The sequence below is a fragment of the Euleptes europaea genome, chromosome 1 (genome assembly GCF_029931775.1).
Source record: "Euleptes europaea isolate rEulEur1 chromosome 1, rEulEur1.hap1, whole genome shotgun sequence".
Taxonomy (NCBI): domain Eukaryota; kingdom Metazoa; phylum Chordata; class Lepidosauria; order Squamata; family Sphaerodactylidae; genus Euleptes; species Euleptes europaea.
The window spans coordinates 132,236,533-132,258,531 of NC_079312.1; the positions used below are offsets into that span (position 1 = coordinate 132,236,533).

Consider the following 21,999-nt stretch of genomic DNA (forward strand, 5'->3'; position numbering starts at 1 on the left):
AAGTATGACAGCCTCAGTTTGGTCATTTTACCTTCCAGGGAGAGTTCAGGCTTGATTTGATGTTGACGTTAAGTGACTAAATTACAAGGAAATTTAATGTGCTACATAGTTTACAGGTCACTGGATAAGCAGTCACAAAAACCAGATTAGGAAGTGAAAGTGGCAATACCTCATGTAACAGAAATTTAACACATAGCTTTTAAACCAGATTATTAAAAAATCCAGAGGAACCTCACCGTTTCTGCAAGAGTCTGATCCTTAGAAGAGTATACATAAAATAAATTAAAGAACTTTTATCATCGCAACCAAAGGGGCTTTAGGTATCTCACAGAGGGCATTAAATTTTTGTTCCATTGAGGCTATAGAGGATCTCTCTCTTATGTCAACAGAGAAAGGCCGTTTCTGGAGCATTCAGAAATTATCTATTTTCCCAGTGGCAGAAAAGAGAGCATCCCATGGAAGGTTTTGCATTGGATCTGTCACTCTCTAGATGCACATTTCCCCCCATCTGAATTCTCAAAACTCTGCATGGCGGCTTATTGTTGAGTTTTGATAATATGGATGGGGGGAAAGTGCATCTAAAGAGTGGCAAATCCAAGGCAAAACCTTCCATGAATAAATGCCCTATGTGTCATGCACGCTCACGAAGAGAGCCGTACAAAATATTGTCGAAGGCTTTCACGGTCAGAGTTCATTGGTTCTTGTAGGTTATCCGGGCTGTGTAACAGTGGTCTTGGTATTTTCTTTCCTGACGTTTCACCAGCAGAACATGAAAAGAACATGAAAGATACTGCAGACTGGGCCAACCTGAGAAATCAGCAGTGGCTGAACATGGACTGACACAAACAGGACACAGGGTCTTATTCCAAGACACTGAAAGACTGGGCAATTCTACCAACTATTTTGTCAGATTGCACAGAGAAGCCACTGAAATTCATAAACATCAGCACAACTTTAACAGAAAAGAAGAGAGTTTAAGAATGAATAAGGCTTGGCTTCCTGCCCTGAAAACCTCCAGACTAACAAAGACTACGGTCCACAATAGCCATGCGGATTAGCTTTGGATTTCACACATTAACAGATCACTTCAGGATACAATGGTTCCATATTGACACACCACACCCTCATTAGCACATTATCTTGATACTTACAGGACAATGATTAGCACATTACCTTGGATACTTTTTGCAGGACAATGATTCAGCTCAAACCCAACCCCCCTTCTGACTATATATTACTCTTCCTACACCCTTGACACTGAGAGACACTGTCCTTCAGTGTTACTCCTCTGAAGATGCCGGCCACAGCTGCTGGAGAAACGTCAGGAAAGAAAATACCAAGAGCCGTACACATTTTCCTTTTGTGGACCTAGGGAAATCACTCCCTAGCTTTAAACCGCGGGGCACTCACCCCCTTCAGTTCCCACCAACGTCTGTTTGTAAAACAGGACAACACAAAGCTCACCCCCCCTCCCCCACCACAGGCCCGACAGAAAACCTGGGCCACCACAGGCCCTGTAGTCCAATCAGAACGAGCGCGTCCCCCCTTCTTCCCGCCCCAGGGCCAATCAGAGCGAGCGTATCCGTCCCGTCTCCCCGCTCTCGGGCCAAACCCACCTGGAGGAGCGCGGTGCTGGGGCCTACTCGCACCGTCGCTCGCCGCCCGTTCGGAGCCAGGACCGAGACGGTGGAAGCCCCCGCGCCGCCGCCGCCGCCCGCCGCCGCCATCTTCTTCCTCTCTCCCCCCGCACCCCGCCCAGCAGTTGGGCCTTCTAACGCGACCGGCGCCGTACGATAGCGGAGCCGAATGGCCACGGCGAGGGGGCGCGGCTACAAGGGAAGCCGCCCCGCCTCACGCTCTCTATCCGCTCGCAGCCCGAGTACCGCCGGGATTCCTCTTGGGCTCAGCGTAGGGTCACCCTTCATCCGAGGAAACATCTCTTCGTGTGGGCACTGTTGTTCTCTTCCACAGGCCATTTATTCATGGAAGGTTTTGCCTTGGATTTGCCACTCTTCAGATGCACTTTTCCCCCATCCATATTCTCAAAACTCAACAATAAGCCGCCGTGCAGAGTTTTGAGAATTCAGATGGGGGGAAATGTGCATCTAGAGAGTGACAAATCCAATGCAAAACCTTCCATGAGTGTGTTAAGTGCCGTCAAGTCGCTTCCGACTCATGGCGACCCTGTGAATGGAAGTCCTCCAAAATGTCCTATCTTTGACCTAGCCTTGCTCCGATCTTGCAAATTGAAGGCCGTGGCTTCCTTTATTGAGTCAGCCCATCTCTTGTTGGGTCTTCCTCTTTTCCTGCTGCCCTCAACTTTTCCCAGCATGACTGTCTCTTCCAGTAACGTAGGAATAAAAGGGGTTCTGGCTGAGTAAAAGGATCAACTTCCCACACAGACTGAGAACAAACATCTCACATGTACACAGATCACGATGGGTGGCCGTGTTAGTCTGTCACTAGCGGTAGAAAAGAGCAAGAGTCTTAAAGACTAACAAAGAGCACCTTAAAGACTAACAAATTTTCTGGCAGGGGATGAGCTTTCGTGAGCCACCTTAGTCTTTAAGGTGCTACTAGACTCTTGCTCTTTTCTACTGCTGTCTCACATGTGCGTCCACGTCTCCTACGCCATTAGGATTCTTACCAGCGTGGACTGAATCCTTTCACTTACCCCGTTTGGGGACTTATTGTACATTATATTCATAAATGGTTATTCGGTGGAAACCTGAGATTATGGATGATGATGAGTAATTGCATAGGACGTATTTTTGAAGAACTGAGGAAGAATCGGGCCTTGTGCCTTGAAACGATCGTTTTCTCCTTCAACCAATCAGCTGCTGCAAAAGAAAAGGAATACATCATAAAGGACATTTTAATTATAATGAATTATTGCAATACTTACCTTTTATAGGAATTGCTGAAAAATTGTTGTTGTTGTTTAAAATTCTATATGTAAAGGAAATAAATACATGTGCTTGTTGGTAATATGAGATGTTGGTGGGTATATTACCACATACTGTAAATATATAGCTATAATTCTATTGGCATTATTTACAGCTATTCCTATACTGCATTTCTCATCTTATGATAAATGTATAGAGGTGTCTGATTTGTTTTCCAACCTCCAGGTAGTAGCTGGAGATCTCCTGCTATTACAACTGATCTCCAGACAACAGAGATCACTTCACCTGGAGAAAATGGCCACTTTACTGCTCCACCAGCTGCTGTTCATTTCCTTGCATTGCTTTCTATTTGAACTCGCATCTTGTCAGTTTCATTATATGCTCTGGAGACCTATATAGAAATCCTCTCGGTCCCTCTTTGAAATTGATGTGATTGTTAAAAACTTTTCTGGTAAGTTTTTTAATATATATTTATGATGGTAGTGGCATAGTTTCTTAATATTAATATTTTTGATATAATGTGAAATAAAGGTTTAACTCTTAATATTTTTAAACAATTATTTATTGACATGATATCTTTGTATTAGCATGGTATACTTTTTTGATCACGTTATGCAGATATGTGTAGCTGATGAAGCCATGTGCGAAACGTGTGCATGATCTAGACGACACGTCTATAAATTTATCTTGCGTTTATATTACCTTGTAGTGCTGTTTGGATCTTTTCCAACCTCCAGGTAGTAGCTGGAGATCTCCTGCTATTACAACTGATCTCCAGACAATAGAGATCACTTCACCTGGAGAAAATGGCCACTTTGGTAATTAGACTCTGTGGCATTGAAGTCCCTCCCCTCCCCAAACACTGCCCTCCTCAGGCTCTGCCCCAAAACCTCCCGCCGATGGTGAAGAAGGACTTGGCAACCCTACCCTTACCCCCCTATCATGACACGCTGTCTTTACTACCACAACAATCTAAATACCAGCTAATAGCAGTAATTATCAGTAATTATTGATGTGATTCTTGGGAAAATAAGTACAGACATTTCAGATCTATTTATTGAAACAACCAGATTTTACTAATGCCAGTGTTATCCATTGATACTACTCCTATAACTCTAGTGCAATTGTTACAATACCAGATACAGAACCGCTGTACAATTGTATGACAGCCAAGGATGAAAGATACCACCAGCACTTTTCTGGTTATTCCTTTTGCCCATCTTTCTTACATTTCCTCCACTTTCTCTCAGGTATCTTCCATACAACCTGTCTCCTACTTTTCTGTCACAAGAGAAGGTTATTCCCTGCTTCATCCCCTATCAGCCTTCAGAAGAAATCCAGCCTTCTCAGGAGGGTACTTAGCCTTCCTCACTAGCCTGTGTTGTAATGTTGCTGTAAAGATTACTGGGATTTTATGTACGAACTGCTTTGAACACTCAAAAAGCACTGTATAAATGCAAAGTATTATTATGATCATCCATATTCAGGAAATAGGGGGAACTGATGGTAAACCTGTTGATGTTATAAAGCTGCTATAATTTGCATTGCTGCTTACCTATTCAAAATGCCTGTGCTAGAATTTACTGCTGCTTTTTCTTCCATCATACTAAGTTTTATTTCTGACTAATTTGCATACAGATATGGTGCTTCCTATATTTGTTGACAGGTGTATATGCTCGCAGTATGGAAATGTTTGTTTGCTGTTTTGAATCAGGAAAATAGGAAGCTGTATGAAAATTTCCCACCTTTAAAAAATCTAATTTCAAATTAATCTACTGTGTGAACTCTACTGTGGTTTGGCCATACTGAATTTTCAGATGTTAAAGTAGCATGAATGTAGCCTGCATTTACTCGGTAATAATATGAACCACAAGCTAAACATAAAATGGAAAGCAACTTTGTGTTGTAGCTTCTTGAAAGAAGACACAGTGTTATAAAAGTTACTATAAAATACATAAATGTTAATTTACAAATATGGCAAGCCAGAATGCTTGGGTTTGAGATAACTGAATCCCACTGAAAACAGTGGCCACAATCCAATACATAAGCACACTTAATTTTGAAATACATGTGAATATATGGGTAAATAGATATAAATCTTCCTGAATCAAAATACTGAGGGACGGGGTTCTTTTTATTTGTTTCTTTTTAAATAATTGCTATTGTAAGTTTGCAGTGTCAAAAAAGATGGCATATTTTATTCAGAACACTTTTGTCAGTGAATAGATATAATTTCACAATTTCAGCTCGGAATTAGTAAAGAAAAAAAGTGGAAATAGTTGGACTGGTTATGTTGTTAGACTGAATGAGCATTCTTTTAAAGGTAGCAGGTTAGAGGGGTAACAGACAGCCCAATAGTAATCTTGGGTAAAAGTGTCCACGTGAAAACTTAGGATGCAAGAGCCTTCTGTCTCTAGCACCTCCGTTCTGTGGTAATGCTAACACGTTGTGCACTACCACCTAGTTAAAGAGCACCTATCCTAATTCCGACTCCAACATCAGTATTTTCTATATTTTTGTTACATTTTTGTCCTACCCTTCCTCCAAGGTGCTCAAGATAATGTATACATGGTAGCACTTCTCTCCACCCTATCTTTACAATAATTGATGGGATATGCTAAGCAGAAGTCACCCAGTGAGCTTCTTGTCAGAGTGGGGATTTGAATTCGGGTTCGCCTGGTCTCAGTCCAACTTCAATACTTGTTCTACCCCATCCCAGGATCCCATTATCACCTTTTAGAACTTCACCCGTAGATCCATACTGTCCAATCAGCTGGGTCTGGTGACTGCATGTCTTTAAAATGGTACTTTAGCACCTGGAATATGGCTAGTGTAAGAAAATGACTCAGGCAGATCCCATTCCTTTCCCAGGTGACCCAAATATTGAGAGGCTTACTTCCATGCAGAGCTCTGAAGCAATGCCAATGTAGTATTAGACTTATTTTTTCCTTAGCACTTATGTCAGTGATCATTGCCCAAAACCTTCCTAGTCCAGACTGCATCCTTCCTTGTGTTCATTCTTTCCACAGTATAAGCAAAAGAGTAGAATAGAATTCTCAAATGTGCAGCAACTGAGCTTGACTCCACAAGACCATGCTAGAGTCCTTTTCATAAAACCTTTCCCACAGTTTCTGGGATGGGTTATTTTATGAAAAGGGGGGGTATCCAAATTTATTATTATTTATAGCTAAAGGCAGTCATCACAATAAGACATGAAAATTAACAGTTCTACATAACCTAATAAAATGTAACATAAAATTCACTTTAAGCAGCTGGATGGGTCTAAAATACATTGAGTAGTTTATACCGTCCCAGGAAGGTACTATTTGGTGAACTCCACATCTACTCCTAGGGTTGCCAACCTCCAGGTCCAATCTCCTGCTATTAGAACTGATCTCCAGCTGATAGAGATCAATTCACCTGGAGAAAATGGCTGCTTTGGCAATTAGACTCTATGGCATTGAAATCCCTCCCCTCCCCAAACTCTACCCTCCTCAGGCTCCGCCCCCAAAACCTCCCACTGGTGGTGAAGAGGGACCTGGCAACCCTATACATGTGGATTTCTCCAGCAGGCCCAATAGTGCCTCCCTGAGTCTGATTCAGGCTGGGGAAATTGTTAGGGTTGCCAACCTCCAGGTAATAGCAATAGAAAATCTTCTGCTATTAAAACTGATCTCTAGCCAATAGAGATCAGTTCACCTGGAGAAAATGATCACTTTGGCAACTGGACTGTATGGAATTGAAGTCCCTCCGCTCCCCAAACCCCTCCCTCTTCAGGGTCTGCCCCCCAAATCTCCCGCTGATGGCGAAGAGGGACCTGACAACCCTAGAAATGGTGCAAAGTGGGCGGGCACTGCACATATCAGAATTGAAGAGAGCCACAACTCACATTTGATATTGTCGGACTCAGGCACAGCCTCTGTACTCCATATTGTATAATCTATATAATACTGCTTTCCTCCATTTGGGGGAGAAAAGTACTAGGAGGCTAATATTTTAATAATTTTTAAAGCAGAAGAAGAGTTGGTTTTTTATGCCAACTTTCTCCACTACTTAAGGCCGACTCAAACCGGCTTACAATCACTTTCCCCTCCCCACAACAGACACCCTGTGAGGTAGGTGGAGCTGAGAGTGTGTGACTCTCACCCAGCTGGCCTAATGTGTAGGAGCGGGGAAACAAATCCAGTTCACCAGATTAGCCTCTGCCGCTCATGTGGAGGAGTAGGGAATCAAACCCGGTTCTCCAGATCAGAGTCAGCGCTCCAAACCACCACTCTTAACCACTACACCATGCTGGCTGTAGTGTAACTATGTTACAAATGGATGCTATTTAATACTAATTGGCTATGAAATACATTATATTTAGCGATGTGTTAGAGGCTATTTGATGAAAGGTCCAATGGAATCAGAGAAAGATTATTTTATATAGTATGATTCACCCTGGCTGCATTCACCCTGGCTGCCAACCACCAGGTACTAGCTGGAGATCTCATTCTATTACAACTGATCTCCAGCCGATCGAGATCAGTTCACCTGGAGAAAATGGCCCTTTTGCAATTGGACTCTATGGCATTAAAGTACCTCCCCTCCCCAAACCCGTGCTCCTCAGGCTCCGCCCCAAAAATCTCCTGCCAGTGGAGAAGAGGGAACTGGCAACCCTACTGTATCAACATAATTAAAGGTGTACACAACTACCACAGAAAGCATGTAGACATTTTAAAGACTTTTGCAACAAAACAAGATCTACAGTGAACCACACGTGTAATTGATCTTCCCAATAAAATTAAGTTCAAAACTAACCTGCTGAGCCTCTCTTCAATGAAGATGGGCCCTAGTTCAGTGAAGGTCTAATTACCAATACAGCTAGAGGATGAAAGCCCAAAATGAAGGACTCTCAGATCTGGGCTCTAGTTGTTGTTCAATATGGTAGCATATTTAAGAAAATAAGATTAATAAGTTTCATTTTCAAGTAGGCTCTACTCAACAATGTTGGGGGTGGGGGTAACACCAACATAGTGGAGAAGTTCAAAAAAGAAAGTCTGTCTGTGGTAGCCAGTGAAACCTCTGTAGAAATCTGATATCAGCCTCAGCAGACTTTCTGTTTGTATGATGTCCTTACGCCTTGGATCTGCAGTGCAGATTGCATTTCTCTTCCATGCTGACTATTTCTGTCTTGTTTATTATTTCCCATGTTTTACTTTGGTGAGAAACACACTTCACTATGGTCTTCTTGAAAGAATAATTCTCAGAGAAGGAAGGAGGAATCCTTATGATGACAGGGGAAAGGGCAAAATGCAAAAAGAAGTGGAAAAGAGTGACGAGCACACATGGATGTGAAAGAATATGAGTACCATTTAAAACTGTCAAAAATTCTGTAATAAACCATGGTTGTAAATGGACCCTCCATGCTCAGAAGCAGTCCAGATTTGAATATATATTGGGGCCTTGGAGACGAGCAGCAGAGGATTGTTGCCTTCTTGGAGAAGGGTCCCTGCTAGAAACAGGAACCTGCTGGACTAGATAAAGCCCTGGTCTGATCCAGCAAGGCTGTTCTTGTGTCATGATGACCTAGTTTGACATTAATGCCCTATCAAAGCCTACACTCAAGCCCCATATAAACTGTGTTTTGAAGATACAGCTTGCATTCATTATGTGTTCATATGGAGGGTTATTTGGGCTGTGAAGAAAAAATAATAGAAACCTGTAGTCTTCTCCACTTTCCTTTTAAGTACTGATTAATTGGACTAAAAATAAAACTTGGGACTCACTAGTACGGTACTTGCAAGGGGGCATATTATTTTCTCATCCCCCACTATTGCCTTCCCTGGCAGCCCCAATAACCTCTCCCCTCTCCTGCTTCTTTTTCTCCTTCCCAAATACCAGCCAACCTATATATTCCCCCAGCTTCAGATTTCACTCCCCCTGGCAGCTTCTACCTGGGGAAACCATGGTCCAGTTGTGTGGTGTTGGCTGCTGGGCTCGGCCCAGTGGCCCAATGGAGAATCCGCAATGATGGGGGGGGGCACCTCATTGTCCCCTGTATCCCTCCCCACACTATTTCCTCTTTTCTTGGCAACCCCCTATATGCTCGTCTTTCTCTGGTTCTTTTTTTCCTTCCCACCCACAACCAACCAACATTTTATCTGCTCTGCCCCATCTTCAGGTGTATTTAATTCATCGATACTTCATCTTTCTCCACAACGGGGACCCAAATCAGCTTACATCACTCTCTCCTCCATTTTATCCTCACAACAGACCTTTGAGATAGGTGAGACTGAGAATGTGTAACTGGTCCAAAGTCACTCAGTGAGCTTCCATGGCAAAGTGGGGATTGGAACTTGCATCTCTCAGATCCTAGTGCGAAAATCTAGCCCCTACACACTAGTTTTCTGGGGTGTCTGGTGTCGAACAATAGCCAGCAACCAGGCCTGGGTAAGTTAAGTCACCCCGTGGTAGGGTTGCCAACTGCCAGGTAGTAGCAGGAGATCTCCTGCTAATTCAATTGATCTCCAGCCGATAGAGATCAGATCGCCTGGAGAAAAATGTCCGCTTTGGCAATTGAACTCTATGGCATTGAAGTCCCTCCCCAAACCCCGCCCTCCTCAGGCTCCACCCCAAAAATCTCCCACCAGTGGTGAAGAGGGACCTGGCAACCCTACCCAGTGGTTGTTACTGGGTCTGGCCCCATGAGTCCTCCCTCAATGGCCAAAATATCCCTGAAAAGGGCCTTGTACCCCCATCCTGCCTTTTAGTGACAGAAAATAAGGATGGAAAGCTGGCAGTATTGTTGTGGTTGTCTAGCAGTGGCCACTGAGGGCATTCATTTCTCAATGCTACAAGAACTACTTCTATTATTTGCTGGGGGAGTAACTTCCCAACTTTTTAAAGATTTCATATTTTTCTGCAAACCTGGGGCTTTTTCTCAGGTTTGTAGAAAGATTGCCTCTGAATTTAAGTATCCAAAGATTTGGCCATGTTGAAAATTATTTATTTATTTGCAGACTTCGTATCCCATCTTTCCACCCTAACAATTTAAAACATACATGATAAAATTACATTTTAAAATAATTAAAATCAATCCACCCTCCCAAACACATATCATTAAAACCATTAAAAACAGAGATGAAATACATGTAAAACATAAAAACATTGGTTAGGAAGGAGGGATCATTGAGGGAATGCCAGGCAAAACACCTGCTGGTGGAAGATGGCAACAGAAGGGCACAGGCAAATCTCTCTGGGGAGAGAGTTCCAGAGTTTTGGTGCCACGACCAAGAAGGCTTTCACATCATAGTTTGATAAAATTACACTTTGGAGGCCCATAGCATCACATATAAGAGTTCTATCGCTGATGGGAACAGTGGTACCCTCATTTTCCCATACATCTCTGTATCTCAAAGGGGACAGTTTTACCACTGGCTGTGCTTCCTTGTTTCTTTGGCCTTGCAGTGATGCCAACGGGCTTGCCTTATTATTGTGGAATGTGTGGCGGGGAATTACTGATCATTTTTATATGCTACCTCAAAAGCAAAGAAACGATGGGGAAAGTGAAGCAGAACATTCCTGCCCTTGGACATTGCAACAATAAGTGGTTTTAAGTCAAAAGTAATAATAGGAAGTGCAGCAAGACTCTCTGGATAGTTAGGATGCCACTGTATTATCTTTATTCAAGGCTACATAAAGTTAGGACATTGTTTTAAGCCTTCCATGTTGTAAAGGCATCTCCAAGGTTATTGGGGATGAAACAATGTATTTTATATATTTCCTCCCCTGCACATATCAAAAGAAGTGCAGTAACTAATTTTTTGGGGGGTGGGGGGAGAGAAGGTGACGTAATGCTTCTTGGTTAAGAAGTAAACGTACTCTTTAGCTTATCCTCAAAGCCTAGAAGTCATGATTGGTTTGGAGAAAAATGGAGGGCAGGACTGGGTTTAAAAAGGCATGTTGGACCCCAGCCCCTGCTATACTTGAAGCAGTGGTCTCAGGGATGGTCGAAGCAGCAATGGTTCATGCAGTGGTTATTTTCCCCACACAGAGAATGTACATTTGAAAGATTTGTGATGGAATTCACTCTTTGCCGTACCTCCCCACCCCCATAATCTTCCCCATAAGAAGGATTCCCTGTTTGATTTCTACACATATCTGAAGAGGAGAGCAGTGACTCACAAAAGCTCATATTAATAAATGTTATTAGTCATTAAGGAGGGGGAGGAACATTAACAATTTGATATATGCCAATGATACTGTTAAGTCCGCGTGGGAAGGATTCACGAGATCAGAGACGGAGTTCAACAACACAGCTTTATTTGATTTCAGCACAGAACTAACGTACACACTGAACGTGCCCTGCTTATATGCCCCCCTGGCCGCCTGCGGCCACTCCCCCCCTGATCTGTGATAGGGGGGAACACCCTCTCGGTGACCAATGGGACATGCTGGCTTAGGGCCAATAGGATCCGTTTGCTTAGCCAATAGGGCGAGCAGGGTTTAGGATCCTTCGTGCGGAACTCAAGCTCCTAAGTCTCCCCTTGCTTACTACCCTACTAAATACATATACAACACCCCTCCCCCCTAAGTCCGAGCGATCCTAGCGGTGCACTAGGAGCACACATAGTCTTGGAGGTAGCTCGGCGATGAGCGGTTCCGCTGGGAACAGCGCGGCGCCGGGACGGGGGCCGTTGGACGGTCCGTTGGCGCTGGATCAATCTCACCCTCGGTTGCTGGGTCGTCGGTGTTATCCATCGCAGGTAGTGGCAACGGTGGCTCCGTGCGCTCCAGCTGTTCCGTCTCTTTGGTGACGGGGGTCGGCAGTGGTGCGGGAACCGTGGCTGCTTCCAGCAAGATGGCGGGGCGGCAGCGTAGCTGATCGATGTGGCGCCACAGAACGCGCCCCTCCGGGGTGGCTACCCAATAGGAACGCGCCCGATGGTGTCCTGGACTGTGGCTGGGATCCAGCCGGGGCCCGCTCTGTAGTTTAGTTCCGAGCAAACATGGGTCGTCCTGCTCAATGACCCTTGGTGTGGCAGTCGAGTCCTTGTGGCCTGGGTACTCAGGCGCCAGGTCAGGGTGCAGCCAGTCGAGCAGCGTTTTCGGCTGCCGACCCATGAGGAGTTCCGCGGGGCTCTTGCCGGTTGTGGAGTTCAGTGTGGTGTGCTGAGCTAAGAGGAAGTCCACCAGCCCCCTGTCCCAGTCACGGCGGTCGATGCGCTGTAACACACCCTTTGTCGTTCGGACCATCTGTTCCACCTGCCCGTTAGTGGCGGGGTGGAACGGGGCCGAGGTTGCATGGTGGATCAAGTTCTTGGCCATGAAGTCTTTGAATTCAGAGGACGTAAATTGGGGCCGGTTGTCGGAGACTACGGTGTCGGACAAGCCGTGGGTTGCGAAGACCTTGCGCAGCTCACGGATGACCACACTCGAGGTCATGGAACCCACGTCGACCACCTCCAGCCACTTGGAGTAGGAGTCCACGATAATCAAGAATGTCTTACACTGGAACGGCCCCGCAAAGTCTATGTGGATGTGGGACCAGGGTGTGTGGGTAGACTCCCAGCGCTGGGTCGGGGCCCGTGGCATCTCCGGGCATGACTCCTGGCAGGGTTGGCAACAGCTCATCCACTCCTCAACAGCAGCGTCGATGCCTGGCAGTCACACATAGCTTCTTGCAAGGGCCTTCATGTGCACGACCCCTGGGTGGCTAACGTGTAGAGCCTCCAGAACTTTCATGCGTAGTTTGGCCGGAATCACGACACGGCTCCCACACAGCAGGCATCCCTTGTTCAGGGATAGTTCGGTCTGGCGGGAGGCGAATGGTTTGAATTCCCCGTCCGGCCGGGTCGCCGGCCACCCCTTCCCCACCCAGTTAAGGACCCGGGCGAGGGTGCAATCCTTCACAGTGTGTGCGGCGATGTCTGATGCATGGAGGGGAGACTTGGGCAGTGACTCCAGGAGCATCACCTCGCAGGCAGGATGAGGGTCAGGATCGGAGGCCTCCAGCAGCAGGCGGCTGAGGGCGTCGACATTGCTGATGGACTTCCCAGGCCGATGGACGAGCCGGAACTCGTAGGCGTTAATGAAAATCGACCAGAGGAGCATATGGGGCGACAGGATCTGCGGCGTTTGGCGATCCGGAACGAACAACCCCAAGAGCGGCTTGTGGTCCGTCACAATGGTGAACTGCCGCCCGTAGATGAAGTCGTGGAACGTCTTAACGCAGGCCACTACGGCAAGGGCCTCCCGGTCGATTTGTGTGTAGTTTCGCTTGGCTGGGGTGAGGGTCCTGGAATAGAAGGCGATTGGGGCCTCCCGGCCGTCCGACAACCAGTGCTGCAGGACCGCGCCGACGCCGTAGGGCGAGGCGTCACAGGTCAGCACCACCGGCAGTCTCTCGTCGAAGTGGACGAGCAGACTGGATGAGGAGAGGAGGCCCTTCGCGGCCTCGAAGGCCCGCTGCTGTGGCCTGCCCCACACCCACTGGGTCGATTTGTCCAGGAGGCAGTGGAGGGGTTCGGCAACAGACGCCTTATTGGGCAGGAAGGAGTGGTAGAAATTTAAAAGTCCCAAGAATGCCTGAAGCTCCTGTTTGCACTTGGGCGGGGGAGCACTGTGGGTCACCTTTACCACAACACTTTCGATGGGGTCGGGTGGATGCCGGCAGCATCGATGAGGTAGCCCAGGAACTCCACTTGCGGCAAGCCCAGCTGGCACTTGTCGCGTTTGACGGTGAGCCCCGCGGTCCTGAAACGGCCAAGCACCAGGCGGACGCTGTCTAGGAGTTCCCCCTCAGAGGCAGCGGCAATCAGGACGTCATCGAAATACGGGACGACACCAGGCAGGCCTTTCAGGAGGTCCTCCATGATGTTTTGGAATATCCCTGGGGCAGTGCTGACTCCGAACTGCAGGCGGGTCACCCGGAAAGCGCCTCGGTGTATGACGATGGTCTGCGCCTCCGCCGAAGACTCATCAACCGGCAGCTGCTGGTACGCCTGGGCCAGGTCAAGTTTGGCGAAGACCCGGCCCCCAGTGGGGGATGCCAGAAGGTGGCTGACGACAGGCACGGGGTACGCATGACTCTGAAGGGCCCGATTCAGGGTGCACTTGTAGTCCGCGCAGATGCGGACGTCCCCGTTCGGCTTCAACGGAGTTACAATCGGAGTCTCCCACCTCTCTTTGGGCACCGGAACCAGAATGCCCTGGGCGATGAGCCAATCGAGCTCCACATCGATCCAATCCTTGAGCGCGAAGGGGATGCGGCGGGGCTTCAGGCGGATGGGGGCGGCGGCAGGATCGATGAGGAGGCAAACAGGCGGCCCCTTGTAGCAACCCAGGGGGCCACGCCAAACATCCTCGAACTCAGACCAGACAGATTTGAGCGACGCCTGACTGAGGTGGTGGAGGCCCGTGATATTCAGTCCGAGGGCTTTGAACCACTCAAACCCCAGTAGGCTGGCCCTCAACCATGACGAGGAGCAGGCGGCTGGTGAGGGACCCGTATCGCACGGACACGTGAGTGACACCCAAAACCCGAACACAGTGACATTGGAAATCCGTGATGATGAGACTGGAGGGCTCCAGCTCGGGCAGCGGGGCGTGCTTGGCAAGGTCCCGGAAAGTGTCCTCGGAAATGATGGAGAGAGCGGACCCGGAATCCACTTCCATCACGCAGGGGGTCCCCTCGATGTAAATGGTGGTAGAGAGCTTGTCGATGCCATGGACCTTGAGCAGGGCGAGGGTGTGGATGCGGCGGCGGTTGCGGCGGCCCCGGCACGGGGACTCGTAGTCATCGTCCTCGGAGTGTGGACCGGTCGGGTGGCGCCATCCTTCTTCTCCTGGCGAGGCGGCTTCCTCAACGAGCGGCAGACCTTGGCGATGTGGCCGGATCGACCGCACGCCTTGCAACGTGCATCGCGGAACCGGCAAGTGCAGCGGTCGTGGGGGTTGCCCCAGCTGGCGCAGGCCCTCGACGGCGGGTCCCGTGGCTTGGGCGCCCTGGCGGACATCTTGTGGGCCTCGTTCACAGAGTCGCCGTCACTGGCGTCCCCAAAATGGATGGGGGCTGCTTTGCGGGGCGGGACTGCGGCGGCGCGGTCACGGCGGTGGTCGCCCCTGGCTGCAGTTTCGGTTGCGGTGGCCTCCTCAACAGTGGTGGCCAGAGTCACTTCCTTCTTGGCCACGATGCGGCGGCGGACCTTCTCGTTGCGGAGGCCGAAGGTGAGGTGGTCCCGCAGGGCCCTATCGAGGTCCTTGAAAACGCAGAACCTCGCGATCTGGTGCAGTGCCACGAGATACTCGGCGATGGACTCTCCGGGATCCTGGTCACGCAAGTGGAATTCCAGGCTTTGGGCCATCTGAGTGGGCTGTGGAGCGAAGTGTGCGCCCAGAGTCTTCATGATGTCGTCAAAGGACGAGGCGCTCAGCTTCGCCGGGGCCAGCAGTGTCTTGGCCAGCTGGAACGTTCGGGGACCGCAAACACTGAGGAAGGCGTTGCGCTTCTTCTCGGCGTCTGTCACAGAGTTGGCGGACAGGAAGAAAGTAATGTGGTCGGCATAACTCTCCCACTCGCAGGGTCGGGAGATGTCGAAGTCTTCTACGGAGCCGATGGCGCGGAGTGTGTCATCTCTCCCGAGAATCCAGTGAATCAGCAATCGGGCCTGCTGCCTGGACACAGCGAGGTCGCGGAGCGGGTCAGCCGGCGTGTGATTCAGCGTTGCGGACCGAGCTGCCTACCGGTCACTGTGAACGGCGGAATGAGAGTGAGTCAGCAGGTCAGTTGGGCTGCTCCCCAGTCTTCATCGCCACTGTTAAGTCCGCGTGGGAAGGATTCACGAGATCAGAGACAGAGTTCAACAACACAGCTTTATTTGATTTCAGCACAGAACTAACTTACACACTGAACATGCCCTGCTTATATGCCCCCCTGGCCGCCTGCGGCCACCCCCCCCCTGATCCGTGATAGGGGGGGAATACCCTCTCGGTGACCAATGGGACATGCTGGCTTAGGGCCAATAGGATCCGTTTGCTTAGCCAATAGGGGGAGCAGGGTTTAGGATCTTTCATGCGGAACTCAAGCTCCTAAGTCTCCCCTTGCTTACTACCCTACTAAATACATACACAACAGATACACAACTGGCAGAAAACCGACAACTTTAAACAACTACTGCTGAAAGTTAAAGGAGAACGTGCCAAAGAAGAACTACAGATTAACATCAAGAAGACAAAAGTAACGATTACTGGGGAATTACTCAACTTTAAGTCTGAAAATGAGGAAATTAAATTGTTCAAGACTTTCTATTCCTTGGTTCCATCATCAACCAAAAGGGAGCTGCAACCAAGAAATCAGAAGCAGATTGAAACTGGGAAGGGCAGTCATGAAGGAACTAGAAAACATTATTTAGTGTAAGGATGTGTCACTGGTAATCAAGATCAAGTTATTTCATAATATAAGTGGGTTCTAGATCAAATCAAGCCTGAACTGTTCCTAGAAGCTAAAATGACTAAACTGAAGCTATCTTACTTTGGTCACATTATGAGAAGATAAAAGTCACTGGAAAAGACAATAATACAAGGAAAAGTTGAAGATGCAAGAAAAGAGGAAGACCCAATATAAGTTAGATTGACTCTATAAATAGGGTTGCTAGCTCTGGGTTGGGAAATACCAGGAGATTTTGGGGGTGGAGCCTGAGGAGGGTGAGATTTGGGGAGCGGAGGGACTTCAATGGTGTGTAATGCCATTGAGTCCATCTTCCAAAGTGGCCATTTTCTCTAGGTGAACTGATTTCTGTCACCTGGAGATCAGTTGTAATAGCGGGAGATCTCCACCCACCACCTGAAGGTTGGCAATCATATCTATAAAGGAAGCCATGGCCTTCAGTTTGCAAGACCTGAGCAAGGCTGTTAACAATAGGACATTTTGGAGGACATTGATTCATAGGGTCACCATGAGTCAGAAGCCACTTGGCAGCAATTAACACACACACACACAGGTCTTTAAGGTGCCACTGGACTTTTGTTCTGATTGGAGGGCTACCAGTTTCTGCTATTGAGTATCACTATATGAGGGAGGGGACTTAATGCCCTTACCAGAGGGAATCATGAGAGAGAATGGAGACCAGGGGGATAGCTGTCTCAGCACCATGCAGGTATATAGCTGCTGAATAGGAGAACCCAGGCTATAAGTGGAATTGGGGATGTAATTAGAATTCTCTGTCCTTCCCCTTTCTCCTCATGTGTAACTTAGCAACTCTATAACACGGGGTTTCCAGTTCCAGAAATGAGGTAGAGAAGGAATGAGAAGAGGCATTACAAAATTCCAGACCATATAACTTCAGCACAGATAAGCTAGTGAAGCAGCAACATATAAATGTTCACTTTCACAAGTTGCAAAAATTAAGCCATTGGAGGCAATAAAGTAGTTATATTTATTTGTTGCTGAGAAGCTCTTCAGAAAATGTCAATGAAAATGTAACAAAAAGAATTAAATATGCAACATGGACTATACCCTCAAAGAACGCAATGGCCTTCCAAACATAGTGCTATACAACCTCTTAATTGCTGGTAGCTCTGCCTTTTTATAGAACATATGAGAGTCTTTATTAAATTATGTTTACGTTTTAATCCAGTGCAATTCAAATGTTTCACCAAGAAGTCACAACATGCAGCACATTGTTCCTGTAAAGGCACAAGATGTATTTGGACAGGTGTGACTGAGAGCTGATATACCTGTTGCAATCTCTCTTTCTCTCCAAGACAGAAGTACTACAGAAATGTCTCCATGAAAATTTGACCCTGCACTTTCCTTTGATACACTGCAGAGCTTCCCAGGGCTTTTAGTATTATTTTGATATGAATTACGGTAGTGTGATATAAGAATCCATCATCCAGTGCAGGTGTAACTTGATTATAACTTTTGGTGTGATATAAACCCTTCAGTGTTAAAACATCTTGAGCTAAAATTGATGTGAAATCCCATAGCAAGTTTTCAGTGAGAGTGCATTCACAGCAAGGGTGGGAAGGGAGAATGAATTATAGCACTGAAAGGGATTATTTGGTTCCATGAACCTTTCCTTTTTAGTAGTACATTTTCTTCCTAAGAGTCAGGTACTAATGCAGACTTGTCCTTATTATTCATGCTGATGGACAAGTATAATTCAGACACATACATCTTAATTCTAGTGCCAAGACAGTAAAAGTTTTGTTATATCTAGGCCTCCTATTTACCCATCTAGGGTGGGGAATACTAGCCTGCAGCCCCAATTTCCCACTCCAGAGAACATAAGGAGAGGGAGAACAAATGGCCCCATAATGACACTCTAGAAATTTCCCCTAGTCTCTATAGCAAAGACCATACAAACTAGAGAAGACAGCCTAGAGTGTCAGTCTAAAGTTATTTAACCTCATCCCTAAACTGCCCCCCCCAATCTCCCAGCATTTGTTGAGGTAGTGTTGGGAACCCTAGTTATCTGGCACTTGAGTATTCAAAATGCTCCATTGTCATTTAACTGGCATTGCCCAGAGAGCAAGCCCCTCATTCTCAGCCACCATACCCCTGTGTCTTTGGGTCCAAGCCCCACTCCCACCTTTCCAGCCAGCCAACTTGATACTTCCAGCTGTTGCTAGGCTTCTGTTCTGACAACTGGTGCAGCCATCTCAACCTTCGGTGGGGTTGCCAACCTTCAGGTGGGGCTTGGAGATCTCCCAGAATTACAACAAATCTCCAGACTACAGAGATCAGTCCCCTTGAGAAAATAGCTGCTTTAGAAGGTAGACTCCAGTATTGTACCCTGTTGAGCTCCCTTCCCTCCCAAACTCTGCCCTCCTCAGGCTCCACCCCCAAATCTCCAAGAATTCCCCATCAGTTTGCCTTGAGCTCTAGGGAGCCAGTTCTGCCAGAGGGCTCCTGGGCAGCTGTCCTGCAATGCAGGACGGCTTCATGGGCAGGAGTGCATGAGCTTCTATCAGTTCCCCCATGTGCAGTGCTGAAAAATGCTGAAAAGAATTTGCCATGTTTATACTAATCCTAACTGCAATTAGGAGAGGAATTACATAGCTGGGGATGCCCTTGAAAATGGTTCTGAAACTGCAGTTGATGCAAAATACAATAGCCCACCTGTTATCAGGGATGGGTCACATGGATCACATCACACCCATTTTGCCATCCTTAAATGGATTGCCTATTGGTTTCCAGTTTCAAATCAAGGTGTTGGTGCTTACCTTTAAAGCCCTTAGTTACTGGGAACCACATACCTGAAGGAATGCCTCCCTTGGTATGAGCCCATAAGGGAGAGATCATTACTATGAAGTGTTCTGATTACATATTTCAGAATCAGTTGGTTCTTTCAGAAACTCAAGTACAGGTTGACTGACTTCCTTATTTTAAAAGGCCAGGTCAGCCAAGAGCTTGTTTCCTCATCCATTTTGGATCTGGGATGGACCCCTTCCTCTGTCTGAAACATACAGCTGTTTTCTATTATGCATCTGAAAATGGCACATCCTTCTACGAATGGCAATACTTCTATTAGAACAGGACTCTTTGAAGTAACTTGAGCTGAATTATCCATGTTGCAAGATTCAAACGATGCCTCCAATTTCTAAAGGCATATAATAATCAGAACTGTTGTAAAGAGGTTAAAGGTCACATTTCATATCCAGTACCACTTCTAATTTGAAATAGTTGAATAAAATTAGAAGCATCAGGGCATATAGAAGGGGGAAGGGAATACAACCTGGAGTTCATTACAGTTCTACAAAGAGGGATGAATTCATCAAGGAAGAGGTGAATACACCCTTTGCAATTCACATTTCTGCCACTGGTTCCTCAAAAGTGCCTCTTTGATTTTTAGCTTGTTTATGAATTACCCTAACCCCCTCCACATATGCTCCCCAGTAAAATGTATTCTCCCAAACATGATCAACTTGAATAAAATGAAAAGAACTCTAGCAAAAGCTGTACTCTCTTTGGGGGCTTACACCCAAAGTTATGGGGTATAATGTATGAAAAGGCTTGCAGATTGCTGTTGATTCATGTAATTTGTACTTAGCCATGTGCGATGACTCTAACAATATCTTGCTCATGCTTGAATGGGAACATGTGGCTACTCTGCTGATGACTGGAGATGCTTTCCCAACACTAGGAAGGGATGATACAACAATAGTTTGCCCTTGCTGTTGTGGCACATAAGAGCTGTGGGACAGTGGGATCCTGAAATGCCCCAAAGATTTGGATTAGTGGCACAAAACATTGGGCGAAAACACATGGTCGCTTTAGCCTCCTTTATTCCCTGTTTCAGCCAGGATTCAGCCAGGATTGAACGCATGCGTTTCATCGAACGTGTGTTCGATCCTGGCTGAATCCTGGCTGAAACAGGAAATAAAGGCGGCTAAAGCGACCATGCGTTTTCTCCTATATATAGACTTCTGGAAGACCCAAGAATGCAAAATAATGATATCCAGCATAAGAATAAGGGGAATGGGGAAACTGCACCAGAATTCTGTGCATGCTGAAGTCCCACTAAGTCGATGAGACATTCCTTCTGTAAATATGCATAGGGTTGCGGGCTTAGTACTTTCTATCAGAACAGGCTCAATCTGTGTTCCATTGGCTTGGTAGTGGTGGTTCTAGGGAAACTTTCAATCTATCAATTGGACAGGTTTACCCTGCCTTTCCTCCAAATTGCTCTGCAGTGCAATCCCAAGAACACTCTAGTGGGAATAAGTGCCATTAAGTAGACCTGAGCACAATTCGGAGTAGACTTGTTTACGATCTCATTAAGGGCCAAGCTACATGATTTTTAATGAGTCAGATCTAGGTTGGGTTTTTATTTTGTAATCCTAAAGTCTGCAGAGGCTTGGGACTGGCATGAGGAGAGGAGGGGAATTATTGGCCGGGGATTATGTGCCTTGGGGCCCAACTTGTTAAAACATGGGTCATGTAGTTTGGCCTAAGTCAGTGTGTTTAATTCATCCCTCCTTCCTTTTATCCTTGCAACAACCCTGTTAAATAGATTAGGCTGAGAGACAGTGACTACCCCAAGATGATGATAGGGAGTTTCACATCAGTATGAATGTGGGTCTCCCTAATCCTAGGTTGACACTCTAACCACTATACAACACTGACTGTTATGATGTGATGTGTTTCATACAGACTGGGATGGGAGAATGGGTCCTATTGTTTGTGACTCTGATAGCTATGTGCAGAGCAGGCTGACACGAGGTGGTAAATACAGTAAGATACAGTACAAAAGAACAGCCTGCAGAGGTGCCAGAAAATAATCTTCCTCCACCTAGCCCCTTTTGGCCACTCTCCATAGGCCACTGTCCTAGGACATCTATTTAGGTGTTCATTAACTTCTCTAGCAACCATTGGTATGCAAAACAGAATTAACAGCATTTTTGTCAAGCAAGATGTGATAAAAGACTAATGTGGAGTCTTGTGTTGGGTGTGTATGTAGCACAACATATAGAATGGATACTAGAAAGAATGTGAACATTCACTATGTTTTTTGAATATACAAGTCGCCATTAGTTTAAACTAGAGATGCAGTTGAATAATACCAGAGACAGCTGGAATTTGGCAGCCGATTTGCAGTTCTTCATGGTAGAACTACTCTGAACCCTATTGAAGGATCATAAAAGCTTAGCATAGGCTCCATCAATGTTGTGGGCTGTGCTATGCCGACATAGACCTCATGTGCTGACAAGGTATGATGCCATCTGGAACTGCTGGAATCCAGGGCATTCTGGTAAGATTGGTGGCAGAACTGGCATTCAACAGCAAAATCTAGTTGAAAAAATCCTTCTACCTCCCAAACTATTTCCAGAGTAGAATCCAATATACCCATCAATCTCTAGGTTAAACTACAGGGAGATAGGATTAAAAACATGGGGAAAATATATAGGAACAGTGATATCTTGTTTTTTCATAAATTTTCATCAGACAAGGTGTCTTGTCACAGAGCAGAGGGTAGGCGTTTCTTCCAACTTTATGATTCTAGCAAAAAATACCATGTATATGAAACCACCTATGGCATTTTCACCAGTTCCATATTACTAAAAGCCCGATTTTAGCATGTTGTCTACTATCTGTGCCTCTGGTAAA

General features: G+C 46.6%; 1 protein-coding gene and 1 pseudogene across 1 annotated transcript in view; both read right to left on the minus strand.

Annotated features, from left to right (window-relative positions):
- ASPSCR1 (ASPSCR1 tether for SLC2A4, UBX domain containing) overlaps nt 1-1,727 on the minus strand; it is a 102,212-nt gene extending 100,485 nt beyond the window's left edge. Inside the window, exon 1 of the mRNA XM_056857737.1 lies at nt 1,617-1,727. Coding sequence (XP_056713715.1) covers nt 1,617-1,727 — 111 coding nt within the window. The remainder of the gene's footprint in view (nt 1-1,616) is intronic.
- A 9,777-nt stretch (nt 1,728-11,504) lies between these two features.
- LOC130476600 (uncharacterized protein K02A2.6-like) lies at nt 11,505-21,497 on the minus strand (annotated as a pseudogene).
- Between the last annotated feature and the right edge of the window lie 502 nt (nt 21,498-21,999).